At 41.6% G+C, this 23,139-nt stretch overlaps 1 protein-coding gene across 1 annotated transcript; it reads left to right on the top strand.

The window, feature by feature from the left end:
* Positions 1-11,179: 11,179 nt before the first annotated feature.
* LOC310933075 (sodium- and chloride-dependent betaine transporter-like) lies at positions 11,180-22,508 on the top strand (the record flags this gene model as incomplete). Its single annotated transcript, XM_083896497.1, has 14 exons — positions 11,180-11,309; positions 12,837-12,971; positions 13,345-13,482; positions 14,924-15,032; positions 15,127-15,259; positions 16,217-16,351; positions 16,479-16,582; positions 17,356-17,480; positions 17,570-17,682; positions 18,835-18,972; positions 19,040-19,142; positions 21,046-21,146; positions 21,236-21,403; positions 22,389-22,508. 14 exons carry the CDS (start codon positions 11,180-11,182, stop codon positions 22,506-22,508), a joined length of 1,752 nt encoding a protein of 583 aa, XP_083752623.1.
* Between the last annotated feature and the right edge of the window lie 631 nt (positions 22,509-23,139).

Below are 23,139 nucleotides of genomic sequence, written 5' to 3'. Positions count from 1 at the left end.
TTCTTTTTTTTCAGTTTATGCACATGTGATTATTTATTTATGAACAAACCATTTCTGTCCGTTTACAGTACGACTTCAGTGCTGCTTCAGTGTGATCTGATCAGGCCTTTTCTGTTTTTCCTCCTCATGATTTATTCTTCTCCTGCAATTAGCTGCATATCCTTTTTTCTTTAGTGCTATGTGTGTGTGTGTGTGTGTGTGTGTGTGTGTGTGTGTGTGTGTGTGTGTGTGTGTGTGTGTGTGTGTGTGTATTAAAAGGTAGATTTCCATGTAACCGACTTTCCCAGCAAAAGGAGCACAGGTTGGATCTCAAAAACATACTCGAGTATGGATTCTTTCCCACAGCGGCACACACACACACACACACGCATATACATGCATAAACACACACACACACACACGTCTGGTACCACTTAAGCATTATAAATGGCTGTTTAGATTAACTCCGTGGCCTCAATACATTCCAAATTCTTCTTCTGGACAGACTCCCAGTCTCAGCTCCAGATGGTCAGATCATCACCGATCTTCCTCCCACTCCCACCGTCTCTCACCCTCTCTATCCGTGACCCTGATGTTTCTTCCTCCTCTCATGCATTTATTTATACTTCACCCCCACCCAACCCCAACCCCAACCCCAACCACAACCCCGCCCCCACCTCACCGCCCCACTGGCAGTCAGAGAAAGTCTCCACTCCCAGCACAGTGTTCGGTGTAAACGGGAGCTACAGGAGTCTGTTTTGAACTGGGATCAATGAAACGGTTCCTCTGACGACGATGAGGTCGTTGGAGAGGAACATTTAAAGCTCACATAGAGTGGTCCTGTTGCACATATATGTGAGTTATGGAGGTCTACTTACATACATTCACTTGTTTTTATGGTCAAAAACCTCCTAGTTGCTGTAAACGAGCCGATAGAAATCTCTCCTTACTGACGCTCTCCCCAGCCGCGATATTTCAGACTCAACTCTCACCCCCAGAAGACAGAGTGTGTTGTGATTGGCCAGCCAGCGTAGAGCCTTCCCAACTGTCTTGTGATTGGCCAGTACCCGAAAGTGACATATTCAGCACACCCGCTCTCAGAAGCGCAGCAGCTCCCCCCTCTGGAACGGTGGATGCACTGCTACTCATTATCAAAACATTGTTTTAACAGTGTTTAAAAATAGCTTCTTCACGACTCCCCGCCGCAGTCCCTTTGACGACCTTTGACCCAGAGTCAGAAGACACTGTCGCTCGTGAAACACCTCCACAACAGACGTTATTCTTCTTCTGCGGTTCAATGTACGCAACCGGATGTGCCCGGACTAGTGCCCGGAGCAGGAGGATCTGCTGTTCAGGAGAACCGGTGTTTACGTAACCGGACCGGGTTTTTTCAGAGATCTCGCTGAGCGCCGAGATTACAATAAAACACAGTTTTGAACCTTCAGGGCTTCATAAACAAGGTAATGACGCAGATACACACTAAAAAACAGCGTTAATAGGAACTTCTGGTCTAGGTCTACTTTAAAGGTCCACTATCACATCCAGGCTTCGCCACTCGCTCATGAAAACCCGACTGTGAATTAACGTATGGACGAGTAAATTAGGAGCCTTTTCTTGTCGCATACACTGCACAACATTTGCTCCAAGAAAGTTTCTGGAAATTGTTGTTGTTTTTTGTGTTAAATACAGAAGTGAAAATCACCATCACGTACACTACCGTTGAAAAGTTTGGGTTCACTTAGAAATGTCCTTATTTTTGAAGGAAAAGCTCTTTTTTCTCAATGAATATAACATTAAATGAATCATAAATACACTCTATACATTGTTAATGTGGTAAACGACTATTCTAGCTGCAAACGTCTGGTTTTTAATGGAATATGTACATAGGTGTATAGAGGCCCATTTCCACTGTTCTAATGGTACATTGTGTTTGCTAATGGCGTTAGAAGACTATTGGATGATTAGAAAACCCTTGTGCAATGATGTTAGCACAGCTGAAAACAGTTTAGCTGGTTCTTTGACGGGATAAAAATCATTATTTCTAACCTTGTCAATGTCTTCACTATATTTTCTATTCATTTTGCAACTCTTTTGATGCATAAAAGTGTGACTTTTAATGGAAAACACAACAAAAATTGTATAGGTGACACCAACACTTGGAAAATCTATGGTATTCATTTTTAAAGTAAATAAGCGCCATTTAAAGTAAACATTTCTTACATGACGCAAGTTCATCTTTCTTTCATTTTGTGCATTTGTAGCTGTGTTTCCTCACTTTGAGGCACATTACTGTCTGAATGTGACTAAATTTAAGTCTTCTTACCCCATTGGGAGATTCCCTCCGTCCATTTTCACTTGCTTTATCCTCCTGGACAGTTCGTCAGTCCATCACAGGGCCACACAGAGAGCCATATTGCATGTTTTTGGGCAGTGGGAGAGGAGGGGAGGAAGCCGGAGCACCTGGAGAAAACCCACGCACACACGGGGAGAACATGCTAACTCCATGTAGAAAGGCTCTTGTTCCAACCCGGGGCTCCAACCAAGGTTCTTCTTACTGCGAAGGCAAAGACTCTGGCCCCCAGAGTCGAGGATTGCCACTGGATTTAGACAACCAGGAAACAAACTCACAGTAAACACAGTAAATCAGTCTCAAAAACGGGCAAAAATGTTCATCAAGCAGAAATCATAAAAAATACTTTCACGCTATTAAAGACACTGAACAGATGAACTGGTCGGGATCAAATGAAGAAGTGGAGTATTTGTATGTACTTACAGAGGATTGGGGACAATAAGCGACAGGTGCTAACAATAAGGGGCGGGGCTAGAAATCAGGCCACAGGAAGTTAAATCGTCTGAAATTAGTGAATTTTTTGAACAAAAAATAAAACAGGAAATGGATGAATGGATAGAAAAAAAAACAACATATAAGGCTTTAAATTAGTGCTGTGGAAAAGGTTGACGAGCGTTTCCATGACGACTGACCGGAAAAAGACGCGCACGACGTCGTGTTTACGTGCCGCGACACTGGAGTCCAGGCACCGTTTACCAGTTAGCTCCGTTAGCCGCATTAGCTCCTTTTAGTGCCGTTAGCGCGCCTACAGTGGAATTGGAGCGCTCCGTTTATTAAAGGAAAAGAGCAGCGCTACAAATAACCAGCGTACCTGTGTAACTGCGTATGTGTGCCTCTGTTTTTAAAGTTTAGCGTTACTTTAGGGACTAATTTCAACAACCGGGGAGTCACGTAAACATGACGTCGCACGCCTTTTCCGGTCAGTCGTCATGGAAACGCGCCATGCGTTAGCGTTAGCGTTTAACAGCACTACTTTAAATAACTAAAAGTCAACTTCTGACAAGTCAAATAGAATTTTAATAATACTGATACTAGAAAATCTGCAGCTAAGCAATTGTTAAAAAAAAATACATAAAACTCATTTTTATGTCGGTTTTTTGTTAAGATGTTTTACCATGTTATTGTTTTACAATAATATTTATCATCATTTGCGTGTGTGGGTTAAGGTTTTCATTACACGGTCAGTGTTTATGCCAGAGAAGGTCCCAAAGTATACAAGTATATATATACAGCGTGTACTTATACGCACAAAGAAGTGGCAGAAGATGAAGGAGGTGTCAGCGCTGATGTTATGAACTGAGGTTGAACTCCTGTCCTCGCTCCTTATACAGAGCAAACTGCAGCGTCTGCTCTTTGTCCTCGAGACTTTTGTCACGTTAGCCTCACGAGCCGCAGCGGTAACTATTTACAGTTCCCTTCCTTTTCCAGCTCCAGGTCCTTTTTTGGGAAAAAAATCCCTGGATGGAGCCTCGGTATAATATCGGGGTTTGATTCTCACTGCAGAGAGGAGATCAGAGTCTTTGTTAGAAATAAACACATTTACTGTCATTAAATCATTTCTGTATCTTAAAGGAGAAACATGAAGACACCATGTCAGCTCATAAGATATAGTATTGCACCAGAATAACAATAATAAAATAGTGGAAATTACAATTCTAATGAATGAACACCAAATTATCTTAGATAGGCTTTAGGATATTTGTAAAACATGACAATTATTTATCTAATGAGGTAAATACATCTTTGCCCACCTGTACATTTACACTGGGAAATGATTCAAAGAGTAAAAATAGAAAAAATCACACACTTTTGGTCCATATAGGCAAACGTTTTTTTTACTGAAAGTGATGACATTTCAGCTTCCAGACCTTCACCATCAGGGGAAGAGAGCAAACAATGAGTATTTATATGTATATATACACAATATATATACTCATACAAAGTGTGCGACTACTGCATAATTCATATTTTTGCATTGGATTGTGCGTCTGTGTTCGAAAATTTTTGTTTTTAAAGCAGTTTATTTCAAGGGAAATCCATCGATTCCGACTATACCTTTAAAATAAATAGTCAGACCATGCCTTAAGATTAAATTGGATTAAATTAAATTAAATTAAATTAAATTAAATTAAATTAAATTAAATTAAATTAAATTGTCTTCCTTTCAGTCAAATGTGTTGATTAAATGTTTGAAAGCGAGTGAAACCACAATCACTTTTCACCAAAAAAATTATTATAAATGGAAAAAATACAGAAAATATCAAGGTTTGATAACGTAGCCCATTCCCTAGATACATTTGTGTACCATACTGTACATGTACTTCATTAAGATCTCATTTTTATTTTATTTTAGATTACCTTTGTTCAAAATTGTTCATGTGTTAATCTCATTTTTTTTTAAATTATTATTTTAAGGCACGGTCTGTATCTACACGTCTAACTATCTACACACCAAACAAGCGATTTAACATCATCCAAATATCGATTCCATAGAAAAAATATTGCTTTTAAAGGTTTAAAAATGAACTCAAATCCAACTGCGTTAAAAACAAACATTCTGAACAATTCTGAAGTGTCAGATGTGTTGTGTTCCTTCATGTGATAGCTGTACAGTTAGAGTTAAAGTGTCTTATGTAATGTGTAAAATCCTGTCAGAACATGCACTGTAAATCTGGTTTCCCACGACAGTTTGCTCCCTCCCTCACAACAGGTGGAGGTTTTGGGGAGGAACATGTTTAGGTGTTGTCAAAAAGTCTGGATTGTATTCAATTTCCTCACTAAATTAAGTATTATAGCTGTTGATTTACATGATGAAAAAAACGAATGGAAATACATCACCAAAGCGGTAGAAAATGGACGGATGTCTCCATTACACAAGATGTTAATAAACAAAACGCAAATACACGTGTGTGTGTGTGTGTGTGTGTGTGTGTGTGTGTGTGTGTGTGTGTGTGTGTGTGTGTGTGTGTGTGTGTGTGTGTGTGTGTGTGTGTGATATCTATATGCAAGGATAAAAACAAAAAGTACATAAAGCCACAATGACAACTAACGTGGCTCTTCTTAACATCATCATGACAGATTTGAAGTCGTTAGAAAGCTCATACAATTGTTGGATGAACCTTTGCTCTGCACTGCCCTCTTGTGGCGCAGCTGTAGTGAAGCAGAAGTCCCAAAGCTTTTGGTGTCACAGTGTGTCAACTGTAATCATGCTATAATCTAAGATGAACGGGCGTAACCTTTAAATCATTTTATGCGTAAATATGTTTTAATTAAAAAATAGCAAATCTAATGAAAGAGCTTCAATTTGACAGAATACAATCATAGTAATAATAAAAATAAACAAGACCAAGTATACGTGATGATAAGTCATGGAATTTCAAAGTATATTATTATTTCCTGCCCCGTTTTCAGTTCGTCTACATTATTGCTTTTTTTTAAATGTGCAGCTGGTCTGGATTTTCCTTGGGAGTGACCAGGATGGACAGGATTAGAAATGAGCATATTATTCCAGGGACTAGCTCCCGGTTTTTGAACGGTTTGGAGATTAAAGGTTGAGATGGTTTGGTCACGTGCAGAGGACAGAGACGAGTGATTGTATTGGACAAATGATGTTGAAGATGGAGCTGATGGGCAGAATAAAAAGAGGAAGACCACGGAGAGAAGGTCCAGATGATCCACTGAGGCAAAGCCGAAAGAAAAAGAACTTGCATCTTGAACTAGAGCTAATTTTCTGTGGCTTTTTTTATTCTCCTGACTGTTTGTTTGTTGATTCACCACAAGTTGAGTCTTGGGATAATTGTGTTGTTTTTGAATGAATTCTGTTCCTGCATCTGGGTCTGAATGATTTGAAAAACATGACAGTGTGTTTGCAGAAGTGACGAAATGCACGAGGTTTCTTGAATGCATCTCGTTTTGCTGCATTATTCTATCTAGCTCTCACGCCCTGGGGTTTAGAACATTTCAAAATATAGACGACAAATGACGCTGTAGCAAATCCTGTTTGGTTATGACTTTGACCGTGTGAGTTTCGCACTATTCCTCACGTCGCTGAATGCAGATTGTGTTCTGTGACTGGATCTGAGGAGGATATGAGAAAGTACTGTCCACGTGTGATTGGACCGATTAGGATGAATATAAATGATCAGGTCTGGATGCTAGCTAAAGCAGCTAGAAGCTGATGAATATAGGGAAACTACAACATGATGGGAACACTACTAAGCAGCACCGGTGTTACAGAGTAGAGCTGAAACGATTAATCAATGAATCGATTATTAATCGATTACTAAATTCATGGGTTTGAAGCTTTTTTCATGATTAAAACAAGATTTCTGATTGTTTTAGCTTCTTAAATGTGAATATTTTCTTGGTTTCTTTGCTCCATATAACAAAGAAATCATTCAAACTGAATCATTTCGGTTGTTGGACAAAACAAAGACATTCGCGAACATCATCATTTCCAGCTTTAACACTGATCAACGTTTTTTAACATTTTTTGGACCAAACGATTCATCGATTAATCGAGAAAATAAACGACAGATTAATCGATTACGAAAACAATCATCTGTCCTCTTTTTGCAGGGTTCGTACACTTTTTTTAGCAATAGTTTTCCATAACCTTTCATTGACTTTCCAAGACCAAAAATCGGTGCCATCCCACAGTCTTACATGAATGTCCCTTTGTTTTGACTGCAAATCTTTGTTAAGACTTTGGTCAAATATAAAAAACATATGCAGTTTGTTTGCGACGCGTCTTTCATTATCAGCATTTTGCACGTCCGTGGTCTGCGTCTTTCAGCAGCCAAAGTTTAAAGCTCTCCTTAAAAAGCCACTGTGATCTTTCATACTTGATTGATTTGAATTATTATTTGAGTAATGCTTATGGTTAAAAGAGAGGAAGTGGTTGTTTTCTGTAAGGGCTTTTTTGTTGTTCACGTTTTGGTTCACGCCTGCAGTACACACTTGCAGCCACTGTGTGGCATCGTTTGCATGTGAATTGTTGTCCCCTATAGGTGTCTCCTTTTTTTTTTACCAGGACTGAATGATCGTCTCCGTACGCCTTATTTGCATAGACGCAGTCAAATCATATCACACATCCGTGTCAAATTTAATTTTAATCGCACATTACATCATTTTATTTATGTTTTACGCATCCAAAATATTATCCATGCAATATTTCCATGACTTTTCCAAAACTTTACAGGAATTTTTTTTTTTTTTCATTAACTTTTCAAGGACCTATAAAATGCGTTTTCAATTTTCCAAAACTTTTCCAGGTTTTTCACGACCATACGAACCCTGTTTTTGGTATCATCCAGCTGCATTTCACAAGTCTGAAAGACATTCCATTGTCATCATCGTCCCATTGAGTTCTGATCGTGTGCCGCACGGCAAACAGCAGCCTTTAGGTTGAGAGGTGCTAAGATCCTGTGGGAATTCCAGATCCAGTCAGACAGATGGTGGCTAATAAATAGCAGAAGAGATCAGTGGTTATAGATGTCACAATATCAAGGAGACGGCAACGTAAAGAAGAAGGAACAAGAAATAAGCAGGGTTGAAAGAGGAGCGAGAGAAGATGTGGGGAGCGAGGGCAACCGAGGCCAAAAACCTTGGTGGCAGTACCAGTTTTTGGAGGAAATCATTCCTGTGAGCTCACATAACAAACAGACTGTGTTGATCCAGGATCAGGCCTCTGTCATATTAGGCAAATGAGTCTGTGCCTCAGGTACGTCGTTCTGTACTCTGTCCTCTGCTCTCCACGTTTTCTATTCCCCTTAAATCATCTCCCTGGTCTCGCTCCTTGTACTGCATGAAGTGATTTTCAAGAAAGAAAATTAATTCTGGTTTCTGCTAAAGTATTCGTCCTTGCTCGTTGCCCGAGAAAAATGTCTCGGTGAGGTACTTCGGCTTACTTTAAAGGGGAAATAAGTAGTTTATATTGCCATCGAGAGGAGAGGCTGAAATTTACAACAAAGACCTGCTGCTCTGCTCACCCCCTCCCTTCCCTGAGCGCTACGGTATCCGCAGCTGGTCAAATGTCGTCCTCGTCGTCTTTCTCCGTGTCAGCAGATGAGGTTCGTGAGGCGAGGGAGAGGGCGAGCTACCGCGGCCGTAGCAGACGAAGCGGAGAGAGAGGAGGCGGGACTTCCGCTACAAGTAAAGAGACGCTTTTTTTGTTCTCTCGCGTTTGTCCTTACAGGCTCCGGTAGAAACATGGCGTCTCGCTGCTAACAGTGGCTATGCGACCGCGGCCCGCGGTCATGTTATTTTACATGACTTTTTGAAACACTACGAAAATGAAACAAAAACTATTATACAGCGACTAGACAATGCAGGAGCACATAGTATGTATAAAAAAGTGGATTTTGGGTTATATAAACCCATAAATACTACACAGTGTCCCTTTAAGCTTGAATTACCTGTAAAAAGCTAAAAGGTAAAACGGTGGTTCAGATGAAATCCCTACTGTTGCTGCTCATGGTTTGTTCAGAAAAGCACATTGTTCTTAAAACAAGAATTTAAATGATGTATTCATTGAGCAAGCAAGTGTTAGTATAAGCTAATGACGAAAGAACAGCATTTTCCGCCAATATTTGACATCATCATTCTGTAGCGTCCAAGAGTAAGAACATCTGTACATTCTCTGCATAAATGGCAGTTTGAAGCAGAACTTTGCAAGTTCTCTGCGGAGCTCCCTCTACAGTTTCGGAGTACATAAATTAATGACACCACCACAAACCATCCATCCATTGTCGACTGCTTTATCCAGCCGATGTTGGAATCTCTCACCGTACAAAGCCACCTTTGCCCACAGCCCTGTGCTTACATTTCTTCCACCCATAGCGTTTGGGCCAATTCTAATTCCCATCTTAACCCTCAAGCTCAACCCTTAATCTTAACTGGCCTCAAAACCAAGTGTTGAGGGTTATTTTGTCACTTAGAAATGGGACACCCCTTAAATGCAGATACGTCTTCAGACTGTAGGGGGCAGAATAACGCGAAAGCTGCGTCCAGTCTGTCGACTCCAAAAAAGAAGAAGAAGAAGAAGAAGAACACATTTACGTCAGGATTATTTATTACGATCCGTTTGTCAGTCAAGTTATTAGGTTGTCAGTTAGTTATAAGATGATACTCATACAAATATTCAGCTGACAGTTACCACACACCACGTCTATTGACAAAAGATCGTAAAATAAAAATAAATGTTACGCAACAATGACGTCAGTAATCCATAATATGGGCCTAAACTAAGATAATACAATGGTTTTCATCATTTTTATATCTCTATTAGCAAAGAAAATACTTCATTTGTAGCGTACTCGTTTCGCTGCTTTCAACGCCATTTTTCTTATGTGAAAACACGCAATGCATTCTGGGTAGCCCTTGCTCCCAAGGGTGGTCTCTGAAAATCTCAATATTGAGGGCGATACAGCCCTTAAACTTCACCCTCAACTTAATTTTTCGGAGAATCGGGACAGCACTTGCACTAGAGGGAGCGCACATTTTTGAGATTGAGGGTTAAGATTGAGGGTTAAGCAAGGAATTGGAATTCACCCTTATTAGACACTTGGTTTGACCTGCTGAAGGTCCACTGCACGACCTTAAATCAGGCGACTTTGTGGAAGTCAAGGACTTCAGGAGAAAGAGTTGGAAAGCTCACAGGTGGCACAGTCCATTCCAAGTGCTGCTCACGACCCAAACAGCGGTCAGAGTTAGCCGAAAGTGCCACGTGGATTCACGCCAGCCACTGCAACCCCGCTGACCAACACACTAACTCATCCCGGCTCGATTCCTGCGAGTGATCGAAGATTGAGGCAGCAACACAGACTTTGCCCTCAACCGGGACAATTTCCACTTCACATGCTTCCGTGTTTTTTCAGTTCTCGCCATTTGAAACTAGAAGCACACGGAGAGCGCTGACCTCCGCCAAGGCAGCTCAGTGTCTACGAAACACACGCTGCCGGCGCGCTTGGGTCCGACAGCGGGACTTGCAACCAGCGATAACGTTATGGTCCGAAAACGAGTGTTGTAACCAGCGACGGCATCTACGGATCGCGCCGAAAATCGAATCACTTGTTCGTGGTTCCATTGCGGACATTTCCTGACAATTTCAGCCAAATCCGTCCGAAACCTTTTCGAGTTATCTTGCTGACAGACAAACGTCGAGCGCACCCCAGATGCGCGATGCAAATACTATGCGAATATATTCGAATATCTGTGTATTTTAAGAGGGAATATTCGAGTATCTTTGCATGAAGTTAAGCGGGCGCCCTCCACATCAGCAGGTAACACGGGGAATTTTTATAAAAGATGTTGATTTGCACAGTAAAAGTTCTGTATTTTGACTGCAATTGTCTTTGCATTCTGATTCTTCACTTCATTAGAATCATGTAAAAAGCATAATTTTCTGGGGCCATAGTGTGGAGTTATTCTACAGTATTCGTGACAGTAAAATACATCACCCTAAGTTAATCTACTGCAGTAATTCTGTTCTCAACCAGTAGAAAATGCTGCGAACACCTGATTATGCGTGAAAAAAAAAAATACCGTCAGATACCGTGAAAACCCGTTAGAATTTTAAAAAATACCGTGATTTATATGTTTTCGGTCATATCGCCCAGCCCTACTTGCCATGACGCAATTTCTGATTTCTGAAGACCTTCTGATTCCGAGGCCCTGATCTTGCAAGGCTGGTTTTCCGCTAACAGACGGAGCGTGGGTCGCGTGAGAGACAGCCCCTGGCCATGACAATGTGAAAACACCACCTCCCTTCTCTGCTAAAGGTGTATACACACACACACACACACACACAGAGTGTGTGCTGAGCAGCAGACGACGGGACCCAACAGAGACATGAAGGACACGGTGAACGAGAGGGAACAATGGACCAAGAAGAGGGAATATATTCTGGCCATGGCGGGAAACGTGGTGGGTCTGGGCAACGTGTGGAGGTTCCCTTACCTGTGCTATAAGAATGGAGGAGGTGAGCTGGAGTTTGTACCTTTATACAGAAGCTTATTTGCATTCATTCGAGGAGAAACGCTCAGTTTTTATAGCGATGAAAACGTGTTTGTCCTCGTGTTAAATGAAATATATTTAGTGTCTGGGTATAAAAGATTGAAGGTGTATTTTTTATTTTTTTTTTATTATTATTTTACGGTGAATGTCATTAGGAGGAAAGTACCAAGTGCTAACGGGGGTGTTTCAGAGCACCCGTGTTTCACAGGTAACGGCGTGTCTTCAGAGAACACCCCCCCTCGTTTTCCACTTTTTTGGTTTAGTCCATGCCCAGTGGGTTGTTGTCGCTCTACGTGGTTAATGAGCGGCAGACAAATTAGCGTTGGCATTACTTAGGCGTGAATTTTGATGAGGACATGCAAAAGAAGGCAAATAATCCAAATATTGCACAACAGCAGATGAACGTAGTGCAAAACGCTGTCAGACAGTCGCGGCTTTAGTCGACCAAGAGTTTCTTTGGTTGATTACAGCCCTACTAATGTACATATTCCATTAAAAACCACACGTTCGCCGCTAGAATAGTCGTTTACCACATTAACAATGTATAGAGTGTATTTCTGATTTATTTAATGTTATATTTATTGAAAGAAAAAAGTGCTTTTCCTTAAAAAAATAAGGACATTTCTAAGTGACTCAACGTTAGTGTATTCTGTCTGTCTTTGCATACTTTGGTGCAAAAAGAGGGAGCAAAGTTTACAAAGTGACAGAAAAACCCATGAATCCACTGATCTTTTGTGACCAGTCGATGTTGTGTTTCTGTGTGTGTGTGTGTGTGTGTGTGTGTTCTTGTACTTGCTGCATACTGAGGACCAGTGAGGGTTTTTAACCACAAAGTGAGGTCATTTTTACAGTGAGGACATTTTGGCCGGTCCTCACTTTGTTTTCATTGAAATCACTTCCTTAGGTTGCTATAACATGCTATAATCAATTTGTAAAAAAAAAAAAAAAAAAACATTTTTGGACGACATAGTATAGTATGACTTTTTTTTGTCAAATTTTGGACCCAAAATTTTTTTTTAATTTTTTTGTCAAATTTTGGGTCCAATTTTTTTTTTCAAATTTTGGACGACATAGTATAGTATGACGTTTTTGTCAAATTTTGGACCAAAAATGTTTTTTTTAATTTTTTGTCAAATTTTGGGTCAAATTTTTTTTTTTAATTTTGGACGACATAGTATAGTATGACGTTTTTGTCAAATTTTGGACCAACATTTTTTTTTCCAAATGTTGGACGACATAGTATAGTATGATGGTTTTGTCAAATTTTGGACCAAAACATTTTTTTAAAAAAAGGTACGCAACCAGTACCAGTATGGTACTGCAACCAGTAGTTCTTTGTAGATTCATGATTCATTCATGAAGTAGATTTTTGTAATTGTGTTGATTTACAAAGTGGAAATGCTGGTCCTCAGTATGCGGCAAGTACAAGAGTGAGTGTGTGTGTGTGTGTGTGTGTGTGTGTGTGTGTGTGTGTGTGTGTGTGCGTGCGCAGGCGTCTTCCTGTTGCCTTACCTCTTCTTCGCCGTGCTGTTGGGTGTCCCTCTGTTCCTGCTGGAGACGGCCATTGGTCAGTACACACAGGAGGGCGCCATCACCTGCTGGACCAGCATCTGCCCACTGGGAAAAGGTAATCATCATTAGTGTTTATGTCAACCGACGGTCTAAAAACTCTGTTAATATTCGGTTACACAGTGGGTATAACTTGTTTGCCGTTAACGACAACAAACTCGAGAAGCAATCGAGACTTTTTGCTGTGGTTTTCCATCCACCTGGCAAGTTCAAGCAGAATATCCTGCAGTAATGCTAAACCAAACACAAACACACTTCCTCCTTGTAGTCGTAGGCTAATTGCCGTTTCCGAGTGTGTGACTGCAGTGCGTGGATTAGGGATTAAGTGTGAAACGAGGACAACATTGCATTGTTAGCATTAACAACAGCTATTACAACAGTTTGTGTTTTTAAAGTAAATATGCCTAATACGAGTTATTTCCCTTCTTCAGGAACTGGTTATTCTATCATCATAATCCAGCTGTACGCCAAAATCTACTGCATGATCCTGGCCTGGGCTCTGTTCTACCTCGTCCACTGCTTCAAAAGCACACTGCCTTGGGCGACCTGCAACAATCCCTGGAACACAGGTCAGCATGAGTACACAGAAAATGTCATCCCCATCCCGTTAGATTCACCTCAGCGCTATCGCTTTTAACACAGCGTTGTCTCAAGAGTCTCTCTATGGACTGTGGTGCTGCACAAACTTTAGTTTCTAGTTGGAAAAAAGTGTCTAACAGCCAGATAAGGTGTACACAACACACTCTAAAGTCTCTGTGTGTGTGTGAAATATGAGAATTGATGACATCTTATGTTGAGGCTCCTCGGCAATCCCTTCCCTGTATCGTGGATCTTTGGTGGCCAACACGTACCAGAACTGAAGTACGGATGAGAAGCTTAAAGGTCACATAGAGTGGTCCTGTTGCACATATATGTTAGTTATAGAGGTCTACTTACATACATTAACTTGTATTTATGGTCAAAAACCTCCTAGTTGCTGTAAACGAGCCGATAGAAATGCTCTTTTCTGACGCCGTTTGCCAGCCGTGATCTTTCAGACAAACTCTCTCACCCAGAAGACAGACTGTGTTGTGATTGGCCAGTACATATTCAGCACACCCGCTCTCAGAAGCGCAGCTCCCCCCTCTGGAACGGTGGATGCACTGCTACTCATTATCAAAACATTGTTTTAACAGTGTTTAAAAATAGCTTCTTCACGACTCCCCGCCACAGTCCGCTCGTGAAACACCTCCACAACGGACGTTATTCTTCTTCTGTGGTTCAATGTACGCAACCGGATGTGCCCGGAGCAGGAGGATCTGCTGTTCGGGAGAACCGCTGTTCACGTAACCGGACCGGGTTTTTTCAGAGATCTCGCTGAGCCCGAGATTACAATAAAACACAGCGTTCTCAGCAGTGGCAGACTGTTTGTTTCAAAACTTCACGGCTTCATATACAAGGTAATGACGCAGATACACACTAAAAAAACAGCGTTAATAGATCAGAGTAGAGCCTCTATTCGTCCGCATCGAGAGGAGCCAGATGAGGTGGCTCTGGGACCTGGTTAGGATGCCTCCAGGACGCCCTCCCTGGAAAAAAGCCCAGGATTCGCCGGAGAGACTCTGTCTCTGGGTTGGCCTTGCGAATGCCTTGGGATTCCCCCAGGAAGAGCTGGGCGAAGTGGCCGGGCAGAGGGAAGCAGCTCAAGCTGCTACCCACGCGACCTCACCTCGGATAAGTGGTAGAAAATGGATGGATGGATGGATGGAGGTTGTGGCTTTTTGGGAATCGGCGGCTCTGTGGCTAAATACACCAGACTCCATTGTTTGGTTTGATTCTTGCGTCACAAATGACACTACGATATTGATATTGTCTGCAAATAAGTGCTCCTTAACTTTACATATTGGATCTTTAAGTCACTTTTTATGTTTTTCACTTGTGTTCCACAGCAGCCACGTCTTCATCAATAGTGATCATGGTTGTCTTTACTTTAATAAAGTAGGTGATGATTTGCTTTCTTCACATCAACAGACAGATGTGTGGACCTCACCTCTGTAAACCTGACAGCGGTACGCAGCGGCAACCAGACGCTCAACTTCACATCTGGAAACGTCACGTCCTCAGTCTCGGAGTTCTGGGAGTGAGTCGGTGCTTTCACAGCAAGCGCACATTCTGTCGTAACCAGTGCAGCAGCGGCAACTCTTCACGTCTTCACGTCTGCCGTCCCTGAACAGGAGAGGCGTGTTGTCCATGTCCGGGGGAATCGATGAGGTCGGCGCAGTGCAGTGGAAGGTGGTGCTGTGTCTGCTGGCCTGCTGGGTGGCCTGCTACTTCTGCATCTGGAAAGGCGTGCGCTCCACGGGAAAGGTTGGTCAACGCCTTGTGATGAAAGCCAAAGGATTAGAGAAGCACAAGAAAACAATTGGGATTCTGCTTTGTGCCAAATATGGATTGAGCATTGGACGTTTAAAGGGACACTGTGTAGTATTTATGGGTTTATATGACCCAAAATCCACTTTTTTTGTACATATTATGTGCTCCTGCATAATAGTTTTTGTTTCATTTTCGTAGTGTTTCAAAAAGTCATGTAAAACAACATGGCCGCGGGCCGCTGTTGCATAGCCACTGTTAGCAGCGAGACGCCATGTTTCTACCGGAGCCTGTAAGGACAAACGCGAGAGAACAAATCAAGCGTCGCTTTACTTGTAGCGGAAGTCCCGCCTCCACTGACGGAGCAGGAAGTCTGAGGCTTCTGACAGCTCTACCGCGGCCACAAAGAGCTGTCCCTCGTCCTCGCCCTCTCGCTGTCTGTTCGCCCTCAGCGGCACCGGATGTATCTTGGCTCTGCAAATGTAAATATGTTCCCTGCTAACCCCATCTCAAACGCCTATGTGAAATAACTATCATTACCAGTTATTGCGGTGACAGTTTGTGTGAACATGCACCTAGCTCGCTAGCTCGCTATTAGCCATTAGAACGCTAACACAGTATGAAAAAAAAATACATAAATTAATTTCGCTATCTTACATGTCTAAGACCAGAGCTAATATGATATACAAAAGACACACTTATACATCTGAATAAATACTAGAATCTCATCTGCTGACACAGAGAAAGACGACGAGGACGACATTTGACCTGCTGAGGACACCGTAGCGCTCAGGGAAGGGAGGGGGTGAGCGGAGGAGCAGTTTGTTGTTGTAAATTTCAGCCTCTCCTCTAGATGTCACTATAAACTACTTACTTCACCTTCATTCTAAGAGGTCGAAGGTAATTCCGAGGTAAGCTAGCAAAGCTTAGGTTAAATAACCACTGCAATTTCAGGTGGTGTACATCACGGCGGTGTTTCCCTACATAATGCTGGCCATCCTGCTGGTCAGGGGCTTGACGCTGCCGGGAGCCTGGCAGGGCGTGATCTTCTACCTCTACCCAGAACCTTCTCGTCTGGCCGACCTTCAGGTGACATTTGTGAAGACTCTGGGACTGAAAGAAATGCCCATGGTTAATCATTTATCATGTTAAAAAGAAAAAGTAAAACCTACAGTATATGTATAGTATTTGTTTTGTTCTTACCTATGTCAAACAGGTGTGGATGGAGGCTTGTGCTCAAGTCCTTTTCTCATACGGCGTCGCAGCAGGAGCCATCATTACTCTGGGCAGCTACAACAAAGTCAAGAACAACTGTTATAAGTAAGCTACGTGATCAACGCCTCCACTGCTGACTTCTTAAAGTAGTTAATAGAAAAGGAGAGTACAGGCGTTCCCTGACGACACTTTTGAATCCGCAAAACCTTTTCGACAACTTTTTGCCCTTGGCGTGTCTGTTATGTGTGCTCATTTACATAGGGTGCAAATGGCCAAAATTACGATTAAATTCCAAATGCCCAACTTCCTGCTGAGTTGAGGCCATGGTTACGGTTGACTTTTTTGTTCGACTTGGTCTGGGACATCTTCCCACCAAGTTTCGGGAAATTTAGCGGAACACAATGTTTGCCAAAGTCATAGGGCACTTCCTGTTTTGTGGCTAACGGTCAGAATATCGCCAAAATGCTGAAGGCTGCCGTGGCCACACTGTTTTGAATCCCAAAACCTTTTCGATAACTTTTCATCTTTAATGTGTCTCGTACAAATTGGCGCCTTTTTTTTTGAATGATGCTACGACAAACGACTGGCCGACTTCCTGTTGAGTTTAGGCCATGATTACGTTTTACTTTTTGTTCGTCATGGTCGATAACATCTTACCACCAAGTTTCAGGAAATTCGGTGGAACTCAATTTTGCCTCTTGTTTTCACCTTAGGGGGCGCTTTAGAGCCCTTGAGCCAATATTGTATTTTTGATACATTTTAGTTACTTAAATCATGTCTTAGCCATCACTGCAGACTGCAAATACCTACCAACATTGGAGAAAACACATCAATATATTAGATTGCATTAAAATGAACACTGACTGATGTGTCTGCAGGGACAGTCTGTGGTTGTGTGTCCTCAACAGTGGCACCAGCTTCGTTGCCGGCTTTGCAGTCTTCTCCTCTCTGGGCTTCATGGCTCAGGCTCAGGGAACGACCATCGACATGGTTGTGGATTCAGGTGAAAGCCGTTCACTCGTACATTTGCTGCAAAGGCGATTGACGGGGGATAAAAAAGACAACATATGTGTCTCTTTGGTCTCTTCTCAGGTCCTGGGCTGGCGTTCATAGCGTTTCCTCAGGCTGTTGCCATGATGCCTCTGCCTCAGCTGTGGGCAGCCTGCTTCTTCATCATGCTCATCATGTTGGGCCTGGACACAGTGGTAAGATGGAAGAAAGTGGACTTTTTTAAAATCACATGTACTGAACTCTGACCCTGTCTCACCCAGACAACGTCCTGCTTTGTTTGTGACATAAAAAACGGCACAGTGTGAAGAATATTAGGGCCAATTCCAATTCCTATCTTAACCCTCAAGCTCAACCAAGTGTTGAGGTTTATTTTGTCACTAAGAAATGGGACACCCCTTAAATGCAGATACGTCTTCAGACTGTAGGGGGCAGAATAACGCGAAAGTTGCGTCCAGTCTGTCAACTCCAAAAAAGAAGAAGAAGAAGAAGAAGAACACTTTTACGCCAGGATTATATATTACGATCGGTTTGTCAGTCAAGTTATTAGGTTGTCAGTTAGTTATAAGATGATACTCATACAAATACCACAACCACGGACATATTCAGCTGACAGTTACCACACACCACGACTTATTGAAACGTAAACGACAGCAAACGATCGCTTGTCCGCACCGGCCGGCTATTGACAAAAGATCGTAAAATAAAAAATAAATGTTACGCAACAATGACGTCAGTAATCCATAATATGGGCCTAAACTAAGATAATACAATGGTTTTCATCATTTTTATATCTCTATTAACAAAGAAAATACTTCATTTGTAGCGTACTCGTTTCGCTGCTTCCGGCGCCATCTTTGTTATGTCAAAACAATGCAATGCATTCTGGGTAGCCCTTGCTCCCAAGGGTGGTCTCGGAAAATCTCAATATTGAGGGCGTTACAGCCCTTAAACTTGGCCCTCAACTTTATTTTTCTGAGAATCGGGACAGCACTTGCACTAGAGGGAGCACATTTTTGAGAGTGAGGGTTAAACAAGGAATTGGAATTCACCCTAGGCCATGTCCAGACGGAAATGGAACGTAAACAATCTTTTTCTTTCCCCCGTAAAGACGGCATCGTTTCAGGAAATAACTCGACTCAAAACGCTGCAGTACACATGACAGAACTGTATGTTGTGCTGTAACGTTACACCAAAAAAAACAGAGAAGAAGACGTTGTAAACATTAGATATAATAACAGCAACGGAGAGGTTCCCAAAAAGGAGTGATGTGTTTTTATTCTCTGTCACCACTGATGCCACGGTTTGTTGACATGATTCTTTCTTTTCTGTCTTTCTCCACGTGTTAGTTCGCAGGTATGGAAACCATCATATCGTCGGTGACTGACGTCTTCCCACAAATGTTACGGAGACCCTGGCGCAGGGAAATATTACTCCTCCTTGTCTGCTCCGTCTGCTTCATCACACAGATCCCGCTCACCACGCAGGTACCACTCAAAGACGATTGTACAAAAAATGAACCAATCCTCAATAAGATTTGTCTCTGTTGTCCAGGGAGGAGTCTACCTGTTCCAGCTCATCGATTACTATGGTTGCAGTGGAGCATGTTTGCAATTTGTGTCCCTGATCCAGTGTGTGACTGTGGGCTGGGCTTTTGGTAAGAGAGAGAGATCAGTCCTTCTCTGAGAAAACACGCGTAAAGTACATAATTTCACCTGCATCCTTCTGTACTTATCAGTTAAGATAGTTGACACGGAAATCAAGACTACGTCAACAACAGAGTAACTGGGCTAACCTGAAATTATCTTTACATTTGACATGACAGGAATAAAAACATTACGCAGACTAAAATAGTGGTAGATTGCACCTACAGGGCAATCATCACAGTTAATGGTCTGTGCAGACCATTGCGAAAATAAGCTAATTACAAAAATGAGGTCACTTTTCAAGTGTTGCGTCTTTTATAATTAAAACATACAAATGAGTAAACTTGACCTCTAAATTATGTTATCACAACTACAAGAGAATATTTTAATATAGCATCATAAATGTTATCTGTTAATAGTACTTATCATTTAGGTCATTTAACATGCAACGCACATGAAAAGAGCGACATTTGTTTACAACTGCACCTGCGACAGTGGCACTGCTAGCAACAACAGGCTATGCTAAGTCGCTGCTAAGTCGCTAAGTTCACTTCCACTGCAACGTCATTCCGATGTCAAACTCATGTCTTCAACTCTGCAGGTTCGTATAAGTTGAATTTAAAATAGAAATACGTCATTAACCACATTTAATCCTCTGTTTCTTACCTGTATAAGGGCGGCTGATAGAAAAGAAACACACGCACACGCACACACACACGACGTGACTCTGATCGACGCTCGCCCACGCAGGCTGAACCAGACATCAATAGTCGACAACCGATCTGTATTTTAACCATACTAGTTACGAAAACTTAGAGAAACAAAAGGAGGCACATAAGAAAACCGTATAAGTGTATCCCTCAGCATATTATATAATATAAATATAATTTTAAACACAGTTTATGATTTGATTATTTTCTTAACCGCTTCTTTCCGGCAGGCTAGAGTAATGGATCACCGATGATGAAGCAATGACTTCTAGCTTTCTTTATCTTTAGCTTGGTAATGATTTGACTCAGGGCCGGCCCAAGCCTCCATGAGGCCCTAAGCAAAATTAGATTTTGGGGCCCCTCTGTTACTGCCAATAATAATGATTATTGATCATTCACACGCCTGCTATACTAAAGCTATTCTACTCATTCTACTCTGTCATGAATACGAATACACTTGTAAAACTAAATGTGAGAACTTTTTGTTGCGTGGAAGCAGACACCAGATTTGCAAACTTACAGAAAAATATTTAAACTAATATTTGGCAAAATCAGCAGCTCCCCCTACTGGCGACACAGAGAATCAATACATAAAACCAAACGGTTTATAAATAAAATATTAAGATATTAAGGTCTGAAAATCTAAAAATGTGCACAATCTTTGGGGGGGAATCAAAATACACTCCTGTAATACAAAGATTCGACTTTTATATGTTAAAAACTTTTTATATTATAAAAAACACAGCATTAAATAAAATAAACAAATACTTAAATAATAATGTAAATCAACAGAGGCACCCACAACAAGGTATAAATAAAATATAAAGATAAATAATCACATCTGTCAACTATGTAAAAACTGTGAAAAAGCTTTGGTAAAAATGGGGAGAAAAATTATAATAAACTACAGCAATCCAATTTTTTTTATTTTTTTTTGGAGTTTATTGCTCCTGGGGGCCCTCTAGTGGTCACGGGGCCCTAAGCAGTGGCTTAGTTTGCTTATGCCTTGGGCCAGCCCTGATTTGACTGCTTTTACTTAAGCGTTTAAGCGTTGTTTTGGCTCACATTTCCAATTCAATATTTCTTATACTCAATTTCTCATAACCCTTAAACAAGCAGATGTGAACAGTCCAGTAAATCCTAAGGCTTTCATCTTAAAGTGTCTCTATATTAACTGTATTAACTGTATATATCTGTCACTCAGGGGCCGACCGGCTGTGTGACGCAGTTGAAGAGATGACGGCTCAGAGGCCGTTTGTGCTCTTTAAACTGTGCTGGAGGTTCATCAGCCCTCTGATCTGCATGGTGAGTCACAATAAGAGCAGCTGACTAACAGATCCCAGCAGGTTTGAATCAGGGTTATTTTTATGTTGTTATGTATTTTTTTCCCCCAGGTTTGCTTCGTCGGCTCTTTCATGGACTATCAACCCCTGAAGTCTGGGGACTACCTGTACCCAGACTGGGCCTACTATCTGGGCTGGGCCATAGCTTTGTCCTCTGTAGTCATGATACCCATATGGGCCGTTGGCAAAGTCTGCCTCACAAAGGGCTCCCTCAAACAAGTATGTTCGTCACCAGGGCCGGCCCAAGCCTCCGTGGGGCCGGAAGCAAAATTAGATTTTGGGGCCCTCTGTTACTGCCAATAATAATGATTATTGATCATTCACACACCGACTATACTAAAGCTATTCTGCTTATTCTGCTATGTCACGAATACAAATACACTTGTAAAACTAAAATGTGAGAACTTTTTGTTGCATGGAAGCAGACACCAGATCAACACATTTACGGAAAAATCTTTCAATTAATATTTGGCAAAATCAGCAACTGCCGTTGTAGGTCACTTCCATTGTGGCGTTTGTATTAGTGTTGTGGTGTTTGTGTTTGCGTTATGTCGTTTGTATTTGCGTTGTGGCGTTTGTGTTTGCGTTGTGGCATTTGTGTTTGTGTTGTGGCGTTTGTGTTTGCGTTATGTCGTTTGTATTTGCGTTGTGGCGTTTGTGTTTGCGTTGTGTCATTTGTATTTGCGTTGTGGCTTTTGTGTTTGCGTTGTGGCTTTTGTGTTTGCGTTGTGGCGTTTGTATTTGCGTTGTGTCGTTTGTGTTTGCGTTGTGGCTTTTGTGTTTGTATCGTGTCGTTTGTATTTGCGTTGTGACGTTTGTGTTTGTGTTGTGTCGTTTGTTTGTGTTGTGGCGTTTGTGTTTGCGTTGTGGCGTTTGTGTTGTGGCGTTTGTATTTGGCCTGACACCTCGGGGCCCCCGTACAACTCCCCCTACTGGCGACACAGAGAAAATGGGGGGGGGGGGGGGTTCAAAATACACTCCTGTAATACAAAGATTTGACTTTGAAAAAAACACAGCATCAAAGAAAATAAACAAATACATATCAAACAAATAAATCAACAGAGGCACCCACAACAAGTGGTCACGGGGCCCTAACGGGCTTAGTTCCCTTATGCCTTTGGGCCGGCCCTGATCCTCACACATACATATTGGTTCTGTTTAATGTATTTAATGGTGAATTTAAACATGTTTTTGTCCTCAACAGCGTCTGTTGCTGCTGTGGCTTCCTGCTGCAGAACCTGACGTCGCAGTGACAAACAAACTAAATCTAGGGGATGAAACAGAGATGACGCCGATGTCGGTGCCCGACTCTGACGTGTTATGACTCAGTACGGGTGTTCCTGAAGAAACTATTGCATAAAAGAAGAATGAACCTGTGATATATTAACGGGGGCAGCCGTGGATAAGTGATGAAGTGTGTGACGGTCATAAAAACCAGCTTATGAATGGTGACGATAAATGGACAAGCAGCTTTGAGTCTTTAAAACTACAGAAAAGTGCAAAAATAACAACAATACAGATGACATTATTGACCTTAACATAATTATATGTGAGCATGGTACAGCTGGATGGTTCTGAATGATCTGTTTATTGTGCAATAATCTACAATTATGAGACTTTTTTTTTTAATGATATTGTTATGGAGGAAATATCTGCTGTAAGAGTCTAAGTAAATATTTATTGTGCAGCTTTTTTTCTTCAGTTCTTTTGTGCGTTTCCTCGCCAACTCCGTGGAGTTTTTATCGTCGTCGCTCGTCCAAACTTATATAAAGAAAGAAAGAAAAACACAATTATTAGAGATATACATATATACATATATTTTGCATATTATAGAACAGCAGGTTGTTTTTTTTAACAACAGCATATAGGGATTATTTACTAATTTAAACCAGGAAGTGATTATTATTATTATTATTACAGTTCATTTATACAGATTTTAGACATGCTTAATCCTA

Source organism: Microchirus variegatus (assembly GCF_963457635.1).
Source record: "Microchirus variegatus genome assembly, chromosome: 10".
Lineage (NCBI taxonomy): Eukaryota > Metazoa > Chordata > Actinopteri > Pleuronectiformes > Soleidae > Microchirus > Microchirus variegatus.
Note: the sequence above shows the minus strand (reverse complement) of the source record. Positions and strands in the feature narration are given on the sequence as shown.